At 45.3% G+C, this 16,523-nt stretch overlaps 1 protein-coding gene across 2 annotated transcripts in view; it reads left to right on the top strand.

Annotated features, from left to right (window-relative positions):
* SEL1L3 (SEL1L family member 3) overlaps window positions 1-16,523 on the top strand; it is a 117,259-nt gene that overhangs the window by 64,005 nt on the left and 36,731 nt on the right. For both annotated transcript variants that reach the window (XM_055111256.2, XM_034958392.4), the window contains exons 12-13: window positions 10,515-10,634; window positions 12,719-12,859. In XM_055111256.2, coding sequence (XP_054967231.1) covers window positions 10,515-10,634; window positions 12,719-12,859 — 261 coding nt within the window. The remainder of the gene's footprint in view (window positions 1-10,514; window positions 10,635-12,718; window positions 12,860-16,523) is intronic.

Raw genomic sequence — 16,523 nt, 5'->3', positions numbered from 1 at the left:
TCAGAAATCCTCAATGCAGAAAATTCAAGCTTTGATGTTTGGGAATGGTTGGTTTCTGGAAAAGAAATCTAGAGTGGTTACTGGGTGGCTATGAAGTAAATGACTTGAAGATATGCTGTCAGTAAATGTTGAACATGAGTCAAGCTATAAAACACCAAAAGGCTGTCTATGTAGGCACTCTAATTCCTTTTGAAAATAATGATTCCTTCTGAACAAACTTACACACCCTTATAATTTATACATGTATTTTCTGTCTGTATAATTTAACCTCAATTTACAGGAATAGATTTATTAATTGGTAAAGTTTTTTTTTAAAAAAGAATTGTTCTAAAAAATTTGCACAAAGCCAAGCCAAAAAAAAACTGTTCTTTAAACTAAGCCTGGATGTGTTAATAATGTTCTACATGTATATGTTATACTTTTAAGAATTCAAATTCAGCATAAATTAGCAACAGGAAATGATATGTTGCTAACAAGCTCCTTTTCTTTTGAAGATTTGGCATATGAAATGTTATGATTGCGAAAGAAAACGTTTAATTGGTCAGAACCAGAGGAGATGAATAGAAAAGATCCGTCTTGCAGCTGAAAAGTCACCTGATTAAGAATCACACATAGGAATTATACAGTTAGAAGAGTTGTGTCATAGCTCATTTTCTTAAGAATGTGTAATTAATGGCTTCTTAAGAATTTAAACAGGTGTCATACGTTGATTTAAATGTTCTTTTGTTGAGAAATCTATTAATTCACCAGCGTAATGTAGTAAATGAGAAGACAGAGAAAGCCAGACCTCTAATTAACAAACCAAGGACCCATCAATAACTGCTTTCTTGATTCTTGTTTCATTCTCTCTTTTGTGTAACTCATGGTTCACATCATTTCATCTTTATTAGTGCTCTCCCTTCACATCGCTTTCTTTATGCTTTAGTAGGACTCTGCTTCAGGATAGACAGAAAGAAGGTGGCTAGTACTTCGGTTTGTTTCTGCAGCTTAATTACAAATGATTAGTCCTTGCATTCTGCCCACTCCTCAAAAGCTGCTCTTCCTCCAGGTTTGGTTGCCAATCTTCTGTTCTCTCTCTACATTTTCTGGACAGAGATCTCATCTACACCTCTGGTTTCAGCTGCCCTCCGCATATGATAATACTCAGACCTTAATCTCTGGCTGTTTTCTTACAAATCCCCATCTGCCGTCATTGTCACATACTGCAAAAGAAACACATCCCTCCTCATCTCCATTCCCTGCAAACACCTCAGCAGATGGCACGATTGTTCATGCTAGAACCTGGGGAGTCATCTTGGATCCTCCATCATCCCACCAGTCAACAACCCCCAACAGCTTTCCATGCCACTTTTTCTCTCCTCCCCACGTGCACCCCTGCTGCTGCCTGAATTTGTTGCTCATCATCTCCCCTCTGAGCTCCTACAACAGCTGATGGGCTGAATTGTGTCTTGCCAAAATCCGTATGTTGAGGTTCCAATTCCCAGTACCTCAGAATGGAACCATACTCGGAAATCAGATCTCTGGAGTTGATTAAGTTGAAATGAGGCTGTTAAGGTAGACCTCTAATCCAGTAGGACTGGTGTCCCTATAAAAAGAGATTAGAGGCCAGGTATGGTAGGTCACCCCTGTAATACCAGCACTTTGGGAGGAGGAGGCAGGCAGATCACTTGAGGTCAGGAGTTTAAGACCAGTCTGGGCAACATAGTGAGACCCCATCTCTACTAAAAATACAAAAACTAGCCAGGCATGGTGGTGTGCATCTGTCATCCCAGCTACTCGGGAGGCTGAGGCACGAGAGTCACTTGAACCTAGGAGGCGGAGGCTGTAGTGAGCTGAGATCATGCCACTGCACTCCAGCCTGGGCTACAGAGCAAGACTCTGTCTCAAACAACAACAACGAAGAGAGTAGGACACAGGCAACACAGACGGATGACCACATGAGGATGCAGAAAGATGACGGCCATCTGCAAGCCAAGGAGGGGGGTCTCAGAAGACACCAAGCCTTCCAACACCTTCATTAGGAACTTCCAGCCTCTAGGACTATCAGAAAATTTCTGAGTTACCTAGGCCGTGGATCTTTGTTATGGCAGCCCTAGCAGATGGAGACCCCCTCCTCCCCCGTCTTTCTTTCTTTCTTTTTTCTTTTTTTGAAACAGAGTCTCACTCTTATCACCCAGGCTGGAGTGCAGTGGCACGATCTCAGCTTACTGCAACCTCCACCTCCTGGGTTCAAGCGATCCTCCTGCCTCAGCCTCCCGAGTAGCTGGGACTACAGGCATGTGCCACCACGCCCGGCTAATTTTTGTATTTTTAGGGAAGACGGGATTTCACCATGTTGGCCAGGCTGGTCTTGAATTCCTGACTTCAGGTGATCCGCCCACCTTGGCCTCCCAAAGTGCTGGGATTACAGGTGTGAGCCACCTCTACCAGCCATCCTGGTCTTTCTGTCACCAGTCTTGTGCCTTCCCATCCTCTCCCTCAGGCCAAGTTCGCCACTGCACACTGGAATCACCTGGGGGCTTACAGAACATCTCTGCACGGAATCCACCATGGAGGGTCTCATGAAAGTGATGTGGGGTGTGGCCTAGGCACATACATGTGATATGCAGATACATGTGTACGTGTATGTGTATATTTTAAAATAAGCCTGCTGTTCAGCAGGCTTTAACTCTGCAGTATCAGAGATGAACTTCTGAGCTGCCCATTCTAGAGATGTTGATTCTATAAAATGGCAGCAACAACAACAACAACAACAAAATACAGTCCTCAGGGGATTGTACCCTGCAGCCAGGGTTGAGAAGTACTCACCCGGAAGAATAAGTCTAGCTCATCGGATGCCGTATGAGACGTTCTTCGATCTGGTTCCTTGCTACCTCCCCAACCAAACTCGCAACACCAAACTTTTGGCCAGGCCTGGCTGTTCCCACCTCCTGACCTTGCCTGTCTGCTTACTGGTTTGCTTTCTCCATGCCCCTCCCCTTTCCCCTCTGACTTCCCACTTTGATTCTTATTCTTGCTCAGATGTCACCCCCTCTGGAAGCCTTCCTGGATGTCTCCTTGCTGTGCCACCGTCACATCTAGGCACATCTCTCCGATTGCTCCTGCGCTGGGTGTTGTGTGCAGGGTGACAGAGCTGGCTCCCCAGTAGACTATGAGGTGCCTGAGGCAAGGACGTCATCTGTTCACCTCTGTGTCCCGGGGCCCAGCACTCTGCCTAACACATAGTTGGCGCTCAGTGTTTACTGATGGAAAGATGGCTAGAAGTGGGTGCAGAGGTCACCCAGTGATGAAAAGAAAGTCAACTGCAGTGTCTTGATGCTGGTGCTTTTCGAGGGGACCCGTGTTTCGTTGTTGACGGCAGGTACCCAGAGCCCTTGCCATGAGCCCCTGCCTCTCTTGCATGCAGCACCACCATCGTATGTGACACCCATCTTTGGGGAATCTTGGCTGTTTGCTTCCCTGTCTCTCCACCCTTACAGCTGATGTTTCCCCTTCCAACTTACAAGTCCCTAAAGTGTTAAATTTCTACAAAGAAAACACACGCACTCCTACTGGGAGCCTAACATTATAGCTGATTTTAAACACGCTAAGAGGCAAGTTCCTCGTGGCGGTTCTGCCAGGCCCTGAGGTGGGCGGTTGAAGTGCAGGCTCCGCAACTGCCTGTTCCTCCAGCTGAGCCTGCTCCTGAGTTCCCAGGGGTGCTGGCAGAACTGTTCTATTCCACAACTTCAGGGAAGGCAGAGGCTTCTGGAAAATGTGGGGCTGCCGAGAGGCTTCGCTCCTCAGCTGCAAAAACTAGAGGGTTTTTTTTTTTTTTTGGTCTTCCTTTCTTCCTTCCTTTCTCTCTCTCCCTCTCTCGCCCTCACCTGCTCCCCTTCCTCTCTCCCTCCTTCTCTTTCTCTCTCTTTTCCACTTCCTTTCTTTCTTCTCTTCCTTTCTCTTTCTCCTCCCTCTCCTCTTTCTCTCTTCACTACCTGTCTATTCCCCCTGTCTTTTCCTCTCTCCTTTTCCTCTCTTCCTCTCTCTTTCCTCTTCCTACCCCTTCTTCTCTCTCCCTCTTTCTTCTTTCTGTCATTACCTCTCTTCATTACCTCTCTTCCATTCCCTGTCCTTCCCGCGTCACTGTCCCAGATCTTACCTTTCTTCTTCTTTTTTTTTTTTTTGTCTTTATGCTCTGTTGGACTTAGAAAGGAAATATTGTCCAACAAACACAAAACCATACTGTTTTGTTTTTGTTTTTGTTTTTTTGTTTTTTTCGAGATAGAGTCCCTCTGGAGTGCAGTGGGCTCGTGCCTCAGCCTTCCAAGTAGCTGGGACTACAAGTGAGCCACCATGCCTGGCTAATTTTGGGCATTTTTAGTAGAGATGGGGTTTCACCATGTTGGCCAGGCTAGCCTCGAACTCCTGACCTCAAGCGATCTGCCCACCTTGGCCTCCCAAAGTGCTGGGATTATAGGCATGAGCACCTGGCCACACTTACTGTATTGATTAAGGTTTTCTTTATTTTATTTCTTAAAATTTTACACACACACACACACACATATAATTTTTTTTTCTTTAATTTGAGACAGGGTTTTGCTATGTTGCCCAGGCTGGTGTCAAACTTCTGGGCTCAAGTGATATGCCTGCCTCAGCCTCCCAAACTGCTAGGATTATAGGCGTGAGCCACTGCGCCCCAGCCTTCACCTTTCCTGAAGTTGATGACACACAGACAGGATATGTTGTGAGCACTGCCCTCTGTGGCCTGCAGGCTGACTGGAATGAAAGGCGTGTCAGCATCCCCGGGACAGTGTGGAGCCTTCTCTGGGGCTTGGTCCTGGGTGGTCTGAGGATTGCTTTGTCTCCAGACACGGCCTTCCGTGACTTGCTCAGCAGTATTAAGATACAAACTTCTGAGCTGCTCATTCTAGAGATGTGGATTTTATAAAACGGCAACAATAACAACAATGAAAACCCAGATGCCATGGAGGATCCCAGAACTGGTCAGGCTGGGACGCTTGGTTCCTGCCAGTGTCCACCAGCTCTGTCCCTACCCCACACACCCGCCCAGTGTTGTTTTTGTTTTTTTTTCCCAGTCCACAGCTTCTTCCCGGCTTTTCCTGCCCACAAAACTGTTTGAATGAATGGACAACTGAACACTTTCCTTTTAAAGGTCGTTCCTGCCTCAGAAGTCTTTGTATTAATATGTGGTCTGCTTTCACAGAAGCCCTCAGGAATGTGACCATGATGTGATGCTGGTTGCTATTGTAGTGACCCCAGAACTATGGAGAAGGCAACCCCCACCTGGGTGTGGCAGGCAGCGTGTGGTGGCTCCAGGGCCAGATTTGCCTAGGTTCAAGTCCTGGGTCTGCTGCTCACTGGCCGTGAACTCTAGGATCATTCTGCTTACCTCTGTGTGTTTCTCACCCGTAACATGGAAGCCATGATGGTCTGCACCTGTCATGTTGTTACAGCACAGATAAGTCAATCCAGTACAGCCAAGCACACAGGATGAGCTCCCTAAATTGTTTCTGGCCCCAACACACCCTCCCCCAGTTCTAGTCCTTCTGTTTTCTAAAGCATAAAATTCTCTTAGATCTTCATCCCCACAACCTAAGGCTTTGAGTTGTACTAAACTGCAAATACCAATAGGGTTAACGTTCTAAATAGCAATTAGCCATTTACACTTTAGTATGAGTTAAGGCCCTAAAAAGTGGTGAGTTGTCATTTACTGAGAGTGTGCCATGACCCAGGCACTTTGCTAAGCTCTTTCACAAACAATCTTCTTTTAAAAGAAATATTATATTTTATGTTCCGGGGTACAGGTGCAGGACGTGAAGGTTGTTACATAGGTAAACGTGTGCCGTGGTGGTTTGCTGCACCTATCAACTCATCATCTAAGTATTAAGCCAGCATACATTCACTATTTTTCCTGATCTTCTCCCTCCCCCCACCCCCCAAGAGGCCCCAGTGTGTGTTGTTCCCCTCCCTGTGTCCATGTATTCTCATTGTTCATCTCCCACTTACAAGTGAGAAGATGCAGTGTTTGGTTTTCTGTTCCTGTGTTAGTTTACTGAGGATTATGGCTTCCAACTCCATCCATGTCCCTTCAGAGGACATGATCTCATTCCTTTTTGTGGCTGCATAGTATTTCATGGTGTATATGTACCACATTTTCTTTATCCAGTCTATCACTGATGGGCATTTGGGTTGATTCCATGTCTTTGCTATTGCTACAGTGAACATATGCACACATGTATCTTTGTAATAGAATGATTTATATTCCTTTGGATATATACCCAGTAATGGGATTGCTGGGTCAAATGTTATTTCTGGTTCTAGGTCTTTGAGGAATCGTCACACTGTCTTCCACAATGGTTGAACTAATTTACATTCCCACCAACAGTGTAAAAGTATTCCTATCTCTCCACAGCCTCACCAGCATCTGTTGTTTCTTGACTTGTTAATAATCGCCATTCTGACTGGCATGATCTGAATTCTAACTCACCACTATCTACCTGGCATGAGATGGTATCTCATTGTGGTTTTGATTTGCATTTCTCTAATGATCAGGGATGTTGAGCTTTTTTTCCCCTACATTTGTTGGCTGCATAAATGTCTTCTTTTGAGAAGTGTCTGTTCATGTCCTTTGCCCACTTTTAAATGAAGTTGTTTGGTTTTTTTTCTTGTAAATTTGTTTAAGTTCCTTATAGACTCTGGATATTAGACTTTTGTTAGATGGGTAAGTTGCAAAAATGTTTTCCCATTCTGTAGGTTTGTTGTTTGCTCTGATGATAGTTTCTTTTGCAGTGCAGAAGCTGTTTAGTTTAATTCATCCCATTTGTTAATGTTTGCTTTTGTTGCAATTGCTTTTGACATTTTCACATGAAATCTTTGTCTATGCCTATGTCCTGAATGGCATTGCCTAGATTTTCTTCTAGAGTTTTTGTAGTTTTGGGTTTTACATTTAAGTATTTAGTCCATCTTGAGTTAATTTTTGTATAACATATAAGGAAGGGGTCCAATTTCAATTTTCTGCATATGGCTAGCCATTTCTCCTAGCACCATTTATTAAATAGGGAATCCTTTCTCCATTGCTTGTTTTTGTCAGACAAACAATCTCATTTAATCCTCATGCAACCTTATGAGGTCAGAAATTGCCCAAAGTCACACAGCAAATGAGTAGTGGAGCCTAGATTTGAACCTAGGTCATTCTAGCTCTTTGCACAGTGAAAAAGAATGGCTCATAGGTTGGTGCCTTTGATGTAGCAGATGCCATGCTAAACTCCATTTTATGGATGCAGAAACTGAGTCTCAGATAAAGTAACGAGCCCAAGGCCTAAGGTAAGTAGTGGTGAATTAAAATTCAGATCCCCTCCATCTGATATGAAAAATTGTGCTCTTAATGGTCCCACCCTGCTGCAAAGCTCAGTAATTCCAGCAGGGCAGTGGGGCAGGCCAGGTTGACACAGAAACAAAAGGCAAACGTTTGAGCCCAGGAGTTCAAGACTAGCCTGGGCAACATGGAGAAACCCCGTCTCTACAAAAAATACAAAAAAAAATAGCTGGGCTTGGTGGTGCATGCCTGTGGTCTCAGCTACTCGGGAGGCTGAAGTGGGAGGATCACTTGAGCTCAGGGAGGTCAAGCCTGCAGTGAGCCATGATCGTGCCACTGCAATCCAGTCTGGGCGAAAGAGTGAGACCCTGTCTCAGAAAAAAGGACAAACATGTTTCCTCTTCATAGTCACCATTTACGTCACCACCCAGATACATGAGTACTTCTCACGATGGGAAGGCTGGGTAAAGGATGTGGGCCCCACAACCAGCCGGCTTGGATTTGACTCCTCAATTTGAAGAACTATCTGATGTTGGGCTTGTTACTTAACCTCTCTGGGCCTCCGTTTCCACATATGTGAAATGAGGATATTCATGGTGACTGTCTTATCAGGTTGCAAAGATTTGATGAGTCAATCTGGGCAAAACAATTAGGACAGTGCCTGGCACATCATCCATGCTGGTTCTTATGAAATATCACTGACAGAAAGACCTAAGAATATCAATCACTGCAGGGTAGGAACTGTGTCTTCATGAGTTATGTCTTTATTCAAGGAGGAAACAAAACAAGGAGAAAAAGAAAAACAACCAAAAATAAAAAACAAAACAAAACATTAAGAGCACCTTCCATATCAGACTGAGGGGATCTGAATTCTAACTGATCACTAACCACCTGTGGGCCTTGGGCCAGCTACTTTATCTGAGACTCAATTTCTGCATCCATAAGTGGAGTTTAGCATGGCATCTGCTACATCAAAGGCACCCAACCTTTTAGCCATTCTTTTTTACAGTGCAATAAGCTAGAAAGACCTAGGTTCAAACCTAGGCTCCACCACTCATTTGCCAAACAGATGAACAGAAAACCTCCAGCTGAGAACTCCTTCTCAGGGCAGCTCAGGCTTCAGCACAATTCCAGGCTCCCCACCCAGGACAGTGTCCTCTGGAGTTTAAGCTGAAGCACTCGCTCATGGGGTGCCCTCCATACACACTGTCCATAAGCTTGGCCAAGCATGGACCAGATAGAGTGGTCTGTGCCCAGACTGGATTTCAGCACCTTCTCACTAGAGGGCGACATCCCATGGGAGCGCCAGAGAGCTGTGTCTTTGGAGTCAAGCCAACCTGGCAAGGCCAGCTCTATAGTTTCACCTGGAGTTCATGGTTTCACCCTCTGAGCCTGTTTCTTGGCCTGTAAACTGGGGACAGTGATACCTGGATCGAAGCTTTGTTATGAGGATTAAGTGGAAAAAAAGAAAAAAAGGAAAAAAAACACCACATATCTTAAACACTGAGCATATAGTTGGTTTCAATAAAAGGTAGTGCTGTTGTTATTCTAAGTGTTACTATTAACTTGGTGGCCTCCTCAGGTTAGCTGTCCGGCAGGAATGGCTACTGGCTGGGTTTTGAGCCTAGCACAATCACCAAGTCTCAGCCCCCGAGTCCCCCTGGAAAGGACCCCTGGCTTCACGAGGCCAGTAGAAGAGGCAGCTGAGAGACATTCTGAGGAACGGGGCTGCAGACTCAAGTTTGTGACTCTCAGTACTTTTTTTTTTTTTTTAGACTGAGTCTCGCTCTGTCCGCCAGGCTGGAGTGCAGTGGTGTGATCTTGGCTCACTGCAAACTCTGCCTCCCAGGTTCAAGCGATTCTCGTGCCTCAGCCTCCCAAGTAGCTGGGATTAGAGGTGTGTACCACCACACCCATTAAATTATGTATTTTTAGTACAGATGGGGTTTCACCACATTGGCCAGGCTGGTCTTGAACACCTGACCTCAAGTGATCCTCCTGCCTTGGCCTCCCAAAGTGCTCAATACTCTTCTTAATTAACTAACAAAGAAAATCAGGCCTGGCTCATTCTGCTCTGGGGCTTCTTTTCCAAACTAGTGCAGACCCAATTTTTTCACCATCTGCCTGTGGCATGGCTTTGGGCATGGGGAGCCCTCTCTAGTATCCCCCTTATGGCACTATTAGAGCGACTTCATTATGTATAAAGAGAGACCGTGGAACAACAGGACTGGATTTTTAATAAACAGTGAAAGTTTATACATCAAAATGAATTTTATCGTCTTCAAAGGAGTCAGATACCTGGGAGGCTGTGTGCAAATTCTAAACATTTTGTGAACTTTCCCTTTGGGTTCTTCTTTAAAGCCTCTAGCATATTCTTTCTTGCATCCTCAGAGTTAACATGCCCTCTTCTTTTCAGGGTAGATTTAATTTTTGGCAATAGCCAAAAGATATTTGAAGCAGAACCTGCGAAATAAAAGAGGTTAGTCATGCAGGATAGTAATACGTTAGAATCAAAAATAAGGTTATACTTAGAAAATATTGATTTGCCTTTTTGATTTTGCATGTGTATAATCTGGCTCTGAAATCAGTGGCACGAAGTGGACTTCGAAACAAGCCTGAGCAATAGAAGTAGATGTGGAAATAACTTCGGTTTCTCAAGGCAAATACTTTGATAGGAACAAACAACCGTTTAGATATAGAAGATGTGATACATTCCTTTAAAAAGAATTTGACCTTATGTCATTGTAGGCACACCTCATATTTCAATTATTCATGTAGTTTTTCTTGAGCAATTGCTGGTTTAAGAATAATGTCATGTCTTTTGGGTGCTTATATCATTTGGATATTTCCTTCCTTCCTTCCCTCCTTTCTTCCTTCCTTCTTTCCCTCCCTCCTTCCCTCCTTCCTTCCTCCCTTCCTTTCTTCCTTCCTTCCCTCCCTCCCTCTCTCCTTCTTTTCTTCCTTCCTTCCCTCCCTCCCTCTCTCCTTCTTTTCTTCCTTCCTTCCCTCCCTCCCTCCCTCCCTTCCTTCCTTCCTTCTTTCCCTCCCTCCTTCCCTCCTTCCTTCCTCCCTTCCTTTCTTCCTTCCTTCCCTCCCTCCCTCCTTCCCTCCCTCCCTCTCTCCTTCTTTTCTTCCTTCCTTCCCTTCCTCCCTCCCTCCCTCCCTTCCTTCCTTCCTTCTTTCCCTCCTTCCTTCTCAGGCATATGTTGAAACAATTAGACTAAAAGATGATGAAATACTCAAGGTACAAACCAAAGAAGATGGAGATGTCTTTATGTGGTTGAAGCATGAAGCTACCCGAGGCAATGCAGCAGCTCAGGTAAAAACGCAGGCTACTGTCTTGGGGATTCTGTCAGCCATGATAGACTGGGTTATACCGTGGTAATGAAACATCTCAAACCGCAGTGGCTTAAAATAATGCCAGTTTATTTCTTACTCATACTACATGTCCAGTAGGGGTTGTCAGGGGCAGGCCATAGTTGTCACTGTCCCTTAAGAGTCCAAGCTGACAGAGGTTTCCAAAACCATTACAGTCGGGCCATGGTCATAGCACCTTACCAGCTGGCTAACGCTTCTGCCCACAAGTGGGATATTTCATTGGCCAATGCAAATCACGTGGCCCCTCTTGACTTCAAGTTCTGCCACTCACCCAGAAAGAGGGAAAGCCACAATATTTATGACCAACTCTGAAGAGTACCATCAGGTGCACTGATGCATCCATCAGATAGAAAAACAAGATGCACCCTGGGGTGCAGGGGAAATTAGACAGCGTCCAGAAGACCATGAACTCAGCTAGGAGAGCAATAGAAAGTCATTTATGGCTTGTTGGACCAAAAGGATCAACCTTGTCTCTTGAACATCTCTTGTCTTTGGATGGACTTTTAAGAGGTACGAGAAAGGGCAGACAGCTGGGGAAGCACCCTCTCTGCTTCCCTGCTTTGATTTCACTATGAAGAGGAGCCCTTTGTGGGAGCCTGTGAAGGCTGATTGCACCGGGAGGAAGCCTCCTTCCCATAGGAAGGATTTAGTTTTGGCTTAGTGCTCCCTGTGAGTGCAGCAACATCGGGAAGAGTCTCTGGGGCTGCTAAGGAGGCTGAAGCCCAGAGATGGGAAAGGGAAAGAAAAAAGAAAGGAGTCACAGGCATTGACAAAGCAGACAGTACAGGGGCTTTTTTTTTTTTTTTTTTTTTGATTCAGGGTCTCACTCCGTTGGGCAGGCTGAAGCTCAGTGTCATGATCATAGCTCACTGCAGCCTCAAAGTCCTGGGCTCAAGTGATCCTCTAGCCTCAACCTCCTGAGTAGCTGGAACTATAGGCATGTGCCACCATGCCATGCCCTGCTAATTTTTAATTATTTTGTAGAAATGGGGTCTTGCTATGTTGCCCAGACTGGTTTTGAACTCCTGGCCTCAAGCAATTCTCCTGCTTATGCCTCTCAAAGTGCAGGAATTAAGGCCCACCACACCTGGCCCAAGAGGCTCTTCTATAACAGGTCTCCCTCCTCTCTATAGGGATCTTCCTCACATTTCAGGCGATACTTTGCTGGAAGTTATAAGTATTGGGGAGGAAAAGGGAAGAGAACGAGATGAGAGGAGAAGCAGAAAGAAGGAAGGAAAACAAGGGACCCATGTGGAACTAGAATGTTAACACATGTTGCTCTGGCCACGTTCCTGGGCATCTGTCCCTGGTCTGCAGTCTTTCTAGTACAGGAAGGAATTCCAATGTATAGCTCTGGGAATGACTCTGCCAGAGCCATTTCCTGGGTGTGCCAGAGCTTCCATTAACTTTTCTAACCATAGGCACTTCTTTCTTCCTTTGTTCACTAAGTCTTTGTTCAGCAGCTTCTATGACCTGCTGAGCTCTGCTGGGTTGGGGGGCTAACAGACAGGGACAAAGATAAGTAACATCTTGAGGTTCCTCCCTCCCAAGAGCTTCCAGCCTCCAGTCTGATGGTGGAGCCAGCCATGTAGACAAATGATAAGATGAGAGATCAGTGCTATAGAAGGATGCCCTAATGATACAGATGTGCAGAGACCTCCATGCCAATCGCTGGGCCAAAAGAAAGGGCAATACCTCCCAAAAGAGTGCCATTTTGAGGAGTTCTGATTATTGAGAAGTTCCAGCTAGCCCTGGTCCTGGGTACAGTAGATACACACACACACACACACACACACACACACACACACACACACACACACGAACCATTTCTGGCTTGCATTAAGGGCTTGTATTTACATAAGTCCACATTCAGGGCTCTGGCCTCCAGTTGGAAGACAAAGTGTATCTAATCCTTGGTTCTCAATCTAAAACATTGTAAAGTAGGTTTGCTCTCCCACCTTTCAAAATCTTGTGTTAAGCATTATACAGGAAAAGTCATTGTTCTAAATTGCTATTATCTTTAAGCAACGATTGGCCCAGATGCTGTTCTGGGGGCAGCAAGGTGTGGCCAAGAATCCCGAAGCAGCAATTGAGTGGTACGCCAAGGGCGCCCTGGAGACGGAGGATCCTGCGTTAATCTATGACTATGCCATTGTGCTATTCAAGGTAAGAATCACTTAATTCTTGCTGAAATTGTGCAATTCTTATCAGACTCCTGAGCAGTTTCCTGTGGGCGGGCTGGCAAACAGGGAGTCGATAACTGAAGAAATTTAGTATATGCTTCTGTCACTCTTGATGGAAAAGAATGTTGGCTAAAAAGGCAGAGTCAGAAGCAGTTCCCTGTTCTCATTTTTAATCATTAGTCTTATGTTTGGCACCTGGATTCTCTGTGCTTTCGCAAGAACCACGGCATTCTGGAGGAGACACCCGTATTTTATCGATTGGCGCTCAGCCGCCAGCCCCCACAGGCACTGCAAGTTTGCCACCAGGCAGAGTTCTCTTTTAATTACAGCTTAAACATAGTGTGTAATTGGGCTGGATCCCAACAATCCTGCTGATGAAAATAAAGATCTTGGTTTTAAGCCAACAGGAAAGGGGTGGGAAGAGCCTAGGAGACAAGCGTGAAAGTCCCACCTCTGCAACCATCAGGTATGTCCTTGGAGTCAACTCATCTCATGGGACAGTGGCAATGACCACAGATCGAGTGAGATAATAGGACCAATGAACTTTGGGGACCATAAAATGCCGTGTTCTTTATACAAAATAGTATGGCCTGGCGCGGTGGCTCACACCTGTAATCCCAGCACTTTGGGAGGCCAAGGCGGGTGGATCACCTAAGGTCAGGAGTTCAAGACAAGCCTGGCCAACATGGTGAAACCCCGTCTCTACTAAAAATACAAAAATTAGCCAGGCGTGGTGGCTGTGCCTGTAATCCCAGCTACTTGGGAGGCTGAGGCAGGAAAACTGCTTGAACCTGGGAGGCAGAGGTTGCAGTGAGCCAAGATCGTGCCACTGCACTCCAGCCTGAGCGAGAGAGCCACACTCCATCTCAGAAAAAAAAAATTAGTAATAGTTCACACTGATTGAGTGGTTGTTACCTGCTTTGCATGTATTAGTGCATTAAATCCTCACAACCAACTTACGAGGTTGGTACCTTGGTGTATTATGATTGCTGTTCATTTACATGGAGACAAAGGCACAGAAAGGTTTTGTAATTTGCCCAAGGTCACCCAACTGGTACATTTCTGACCTGGGACTGGAATCTAGGAAGTCTGGCTTCACAGTCTGTGTTCATCATCCCCAAATACAGAGACATCAATTCATCAGTCTTGGAAAAGTAAAAAGCTTTGGCTTTGGTAAGGAAATTCTTGGACTTATGTCCATATCCAAAGAAAGCAGCTGCCCCCAAAAAGCAAGCATCTTCAAACAAGGCCAGGCCCATCTCCAGAACACAGCTGTGGCCACTCAGTAATTAACCATGACTGTGGCTACATTTCTAACCCTCCCTACCCTATCAAAGCCTGAAAACCTATTGGTTGTTGTGGTTTCCAAATTGAGGTCCCAGACCTTCTCTTTCCAGTTGTCATATCAACATAGAAATATTTTGAATCTGAGCCATATGTGAATGCATTCATGTGTTTGTTCAATAAGCATCTATTCCATTCAGGGCTGACCAATGCCAGGCTCTGGGCTAGATGGAGGGGCATATGGGTGCATGAGTCACGTCCTTGACCTCAGGGAGCTCATACACAGAGAGGAAGGCAGAGGACCTAGATCAATAAGCACAGAGGAGCAGCACCTGTCCACCAGAGTGGAGGCCGATCGCTGTCCAAAGATAAAGGCACAAATCAGACATTATCTCTGCCTACCAAGATCTCACAACCTACAGGGAGAGGCAAATCCAGAAATAAATGACTCTGGGAGTGACATAATGCCTTCTCTGGGTTTGCTTTCTCACACCGTAAGGCTTTTTTGCAGAGAGGGGGGTTCTGCATTCTTGCTAAGTTTTGTCTGGGTGGGAGGAAGGAAGCCCTTTATTAGCATCTCAGGGAAGGTTTCCGCCTGTGGCTAGAAGATATCCTCAAGTGTATTCTGTGTGAAAGAACCCCACGCTGAAAATGGGCTTTCCATATGCAAAGAACAGTACGTGCATTTGACTGTGTGGGGGCATCGGGCTTTATGCAAAGATGGTACCAAGATGGCAGCTGTGGTTCATTCCAGGTAGTTGAGTCCGTCTTATCTTGCAGCCACATGAGGATAAAGCTTTGACTTTGACAGCAGCAACTGTCCTCCATCCATTTACTCAGTGGATAGTTACTGAGTACTTACGATGTACCAGGCTTCACATTTCTCTCATTTAACAACTTTTAATACTACTCAGATTCGTGTAGAGTACATCGTCTTTGTGCAAGAAAAGTCATCCCACTTTTGACTCAATAGCGGGTATAGTGTAAACATCCCTATTCTAGAGTGTGTGGGTTGTCATTGCAGCTCTAACTGTGAGACTTTAGCTAAGTCAACCGCTCTGGGCCCCCGTTTTATTTCTTCAAAACAAAAAAGAGTTGGAGAAGATAAACTTATTATACTTCAACCAGGCGCTAACGTTCAGTGATTCTGGTCTTTCTGATGCTTTTCCAGAAGTCCAGAAAGCTTGTCTCCTCCCCCCTCCAGTTACTCCAAGTGTCCTTCTATGTCCTTTTCCCTCTCCTCTTCCTCCCTAATTAAATGAAGCAGTGGTGCCATTCTGAAAAATATTTTCATCTTCCACTTTGCTTCAGTTCATTGGTTTTATTAAATAAGCAAGTTAAAGTCGAGTAGAAACTTGGCATATGTAATTTAACCTTTAGTTGGATTCAGTTTTATTTGGGGTCCTGAAAGATACACAGTCAAGCATATCCTGCATAGTTCCTGGATCCTACAAGGAGGTTATGAACTGAAATAGGCAGAAGAAAATAGAGAGCGGTGGTTACAAGCTTGGATTCTGGAGTCCATCTGTCTAGATTCAAATTCTGCCCCCATTTCCCATTGTGTGACTAAGGGCATATTTCTCAGATGAGAATAACAGCAGCACCTCAGGTAGAGTTGATGAAGCACTTAGACAGTGCTTGGCCAACGTTAATTCCCACAGGAACGGTAACTAGCGCTGTTTCCATTTACTATAGAGCTAAGCGTTTAAATAGAGTTTGTAGATGTGTTTGTTGCAAAACCCTCTCCCATCCAAATCACAGGCGATCCTGTCAACTGTTGTCTGAGTCCAGGAGGAAGGACCCCATGTGGCACATGGGGATTGGGGGTATCAGTAATTCTGAGTTTGGAAGCAGCAGTGGTTTACAGTCACCTCCACCCCCTTGCCTGGCATCTTCGCTTTCAGATCTATGTCAAGAGATACTCAAGGACCTCCTTCCACTCTACCCTTGAGCCCACCATCTCCCCAGTTGTCCTCCAGACATCTCAGTGGGTTCCACAGAGTTTCTCTCTTATGACAAGAACCCCAAAGCCCATGTCTCTCTGTAGTGGACAAACCACCTCATCTGGAAAATCTTGATTTTGCTGGAAGAACCTTGTTAGTTTCTGTTAGTTACATCTGAGGCAACTGTTTCTGCTGCCTTCTATCTTCTGTGGAGCCAGTTCTTGAGCTGATTCTGAAGCAACAATGTTCCACCCTGGAGATCCCTGCCAAGGCTGATGAAGCCTGCAAGCGACAGCCTGGTAACTCTTGACTATCCAACACAGATAAAGTGCTTTATCTGGCTGGCAAATTAGGTAATCCCAAGAGGAAAGCATCCAGGATGACCAAACTCATTTAACGTGATTCATAGCTTCCCCCAGT

This window comes from Pan paniscus, chromosome 3 (genome assembly GCF_029289425.2).
Source record: "Pan paniscus chromosome 3, NHGRI_mPanPan1-v2.0_pri, whole genome shotgun sequence".
Taxonomy (NCBI): domain Eukaryota; kingdom Metazoa; phylum Chordata; class Mammalia; order Primates; family Hominidae; genus Pan; species Pan paniscus.
Note: the sequence above shows the minus strand (reverse complement) of the source record. Positions and strands in the feature narration are given on the sequence as shown.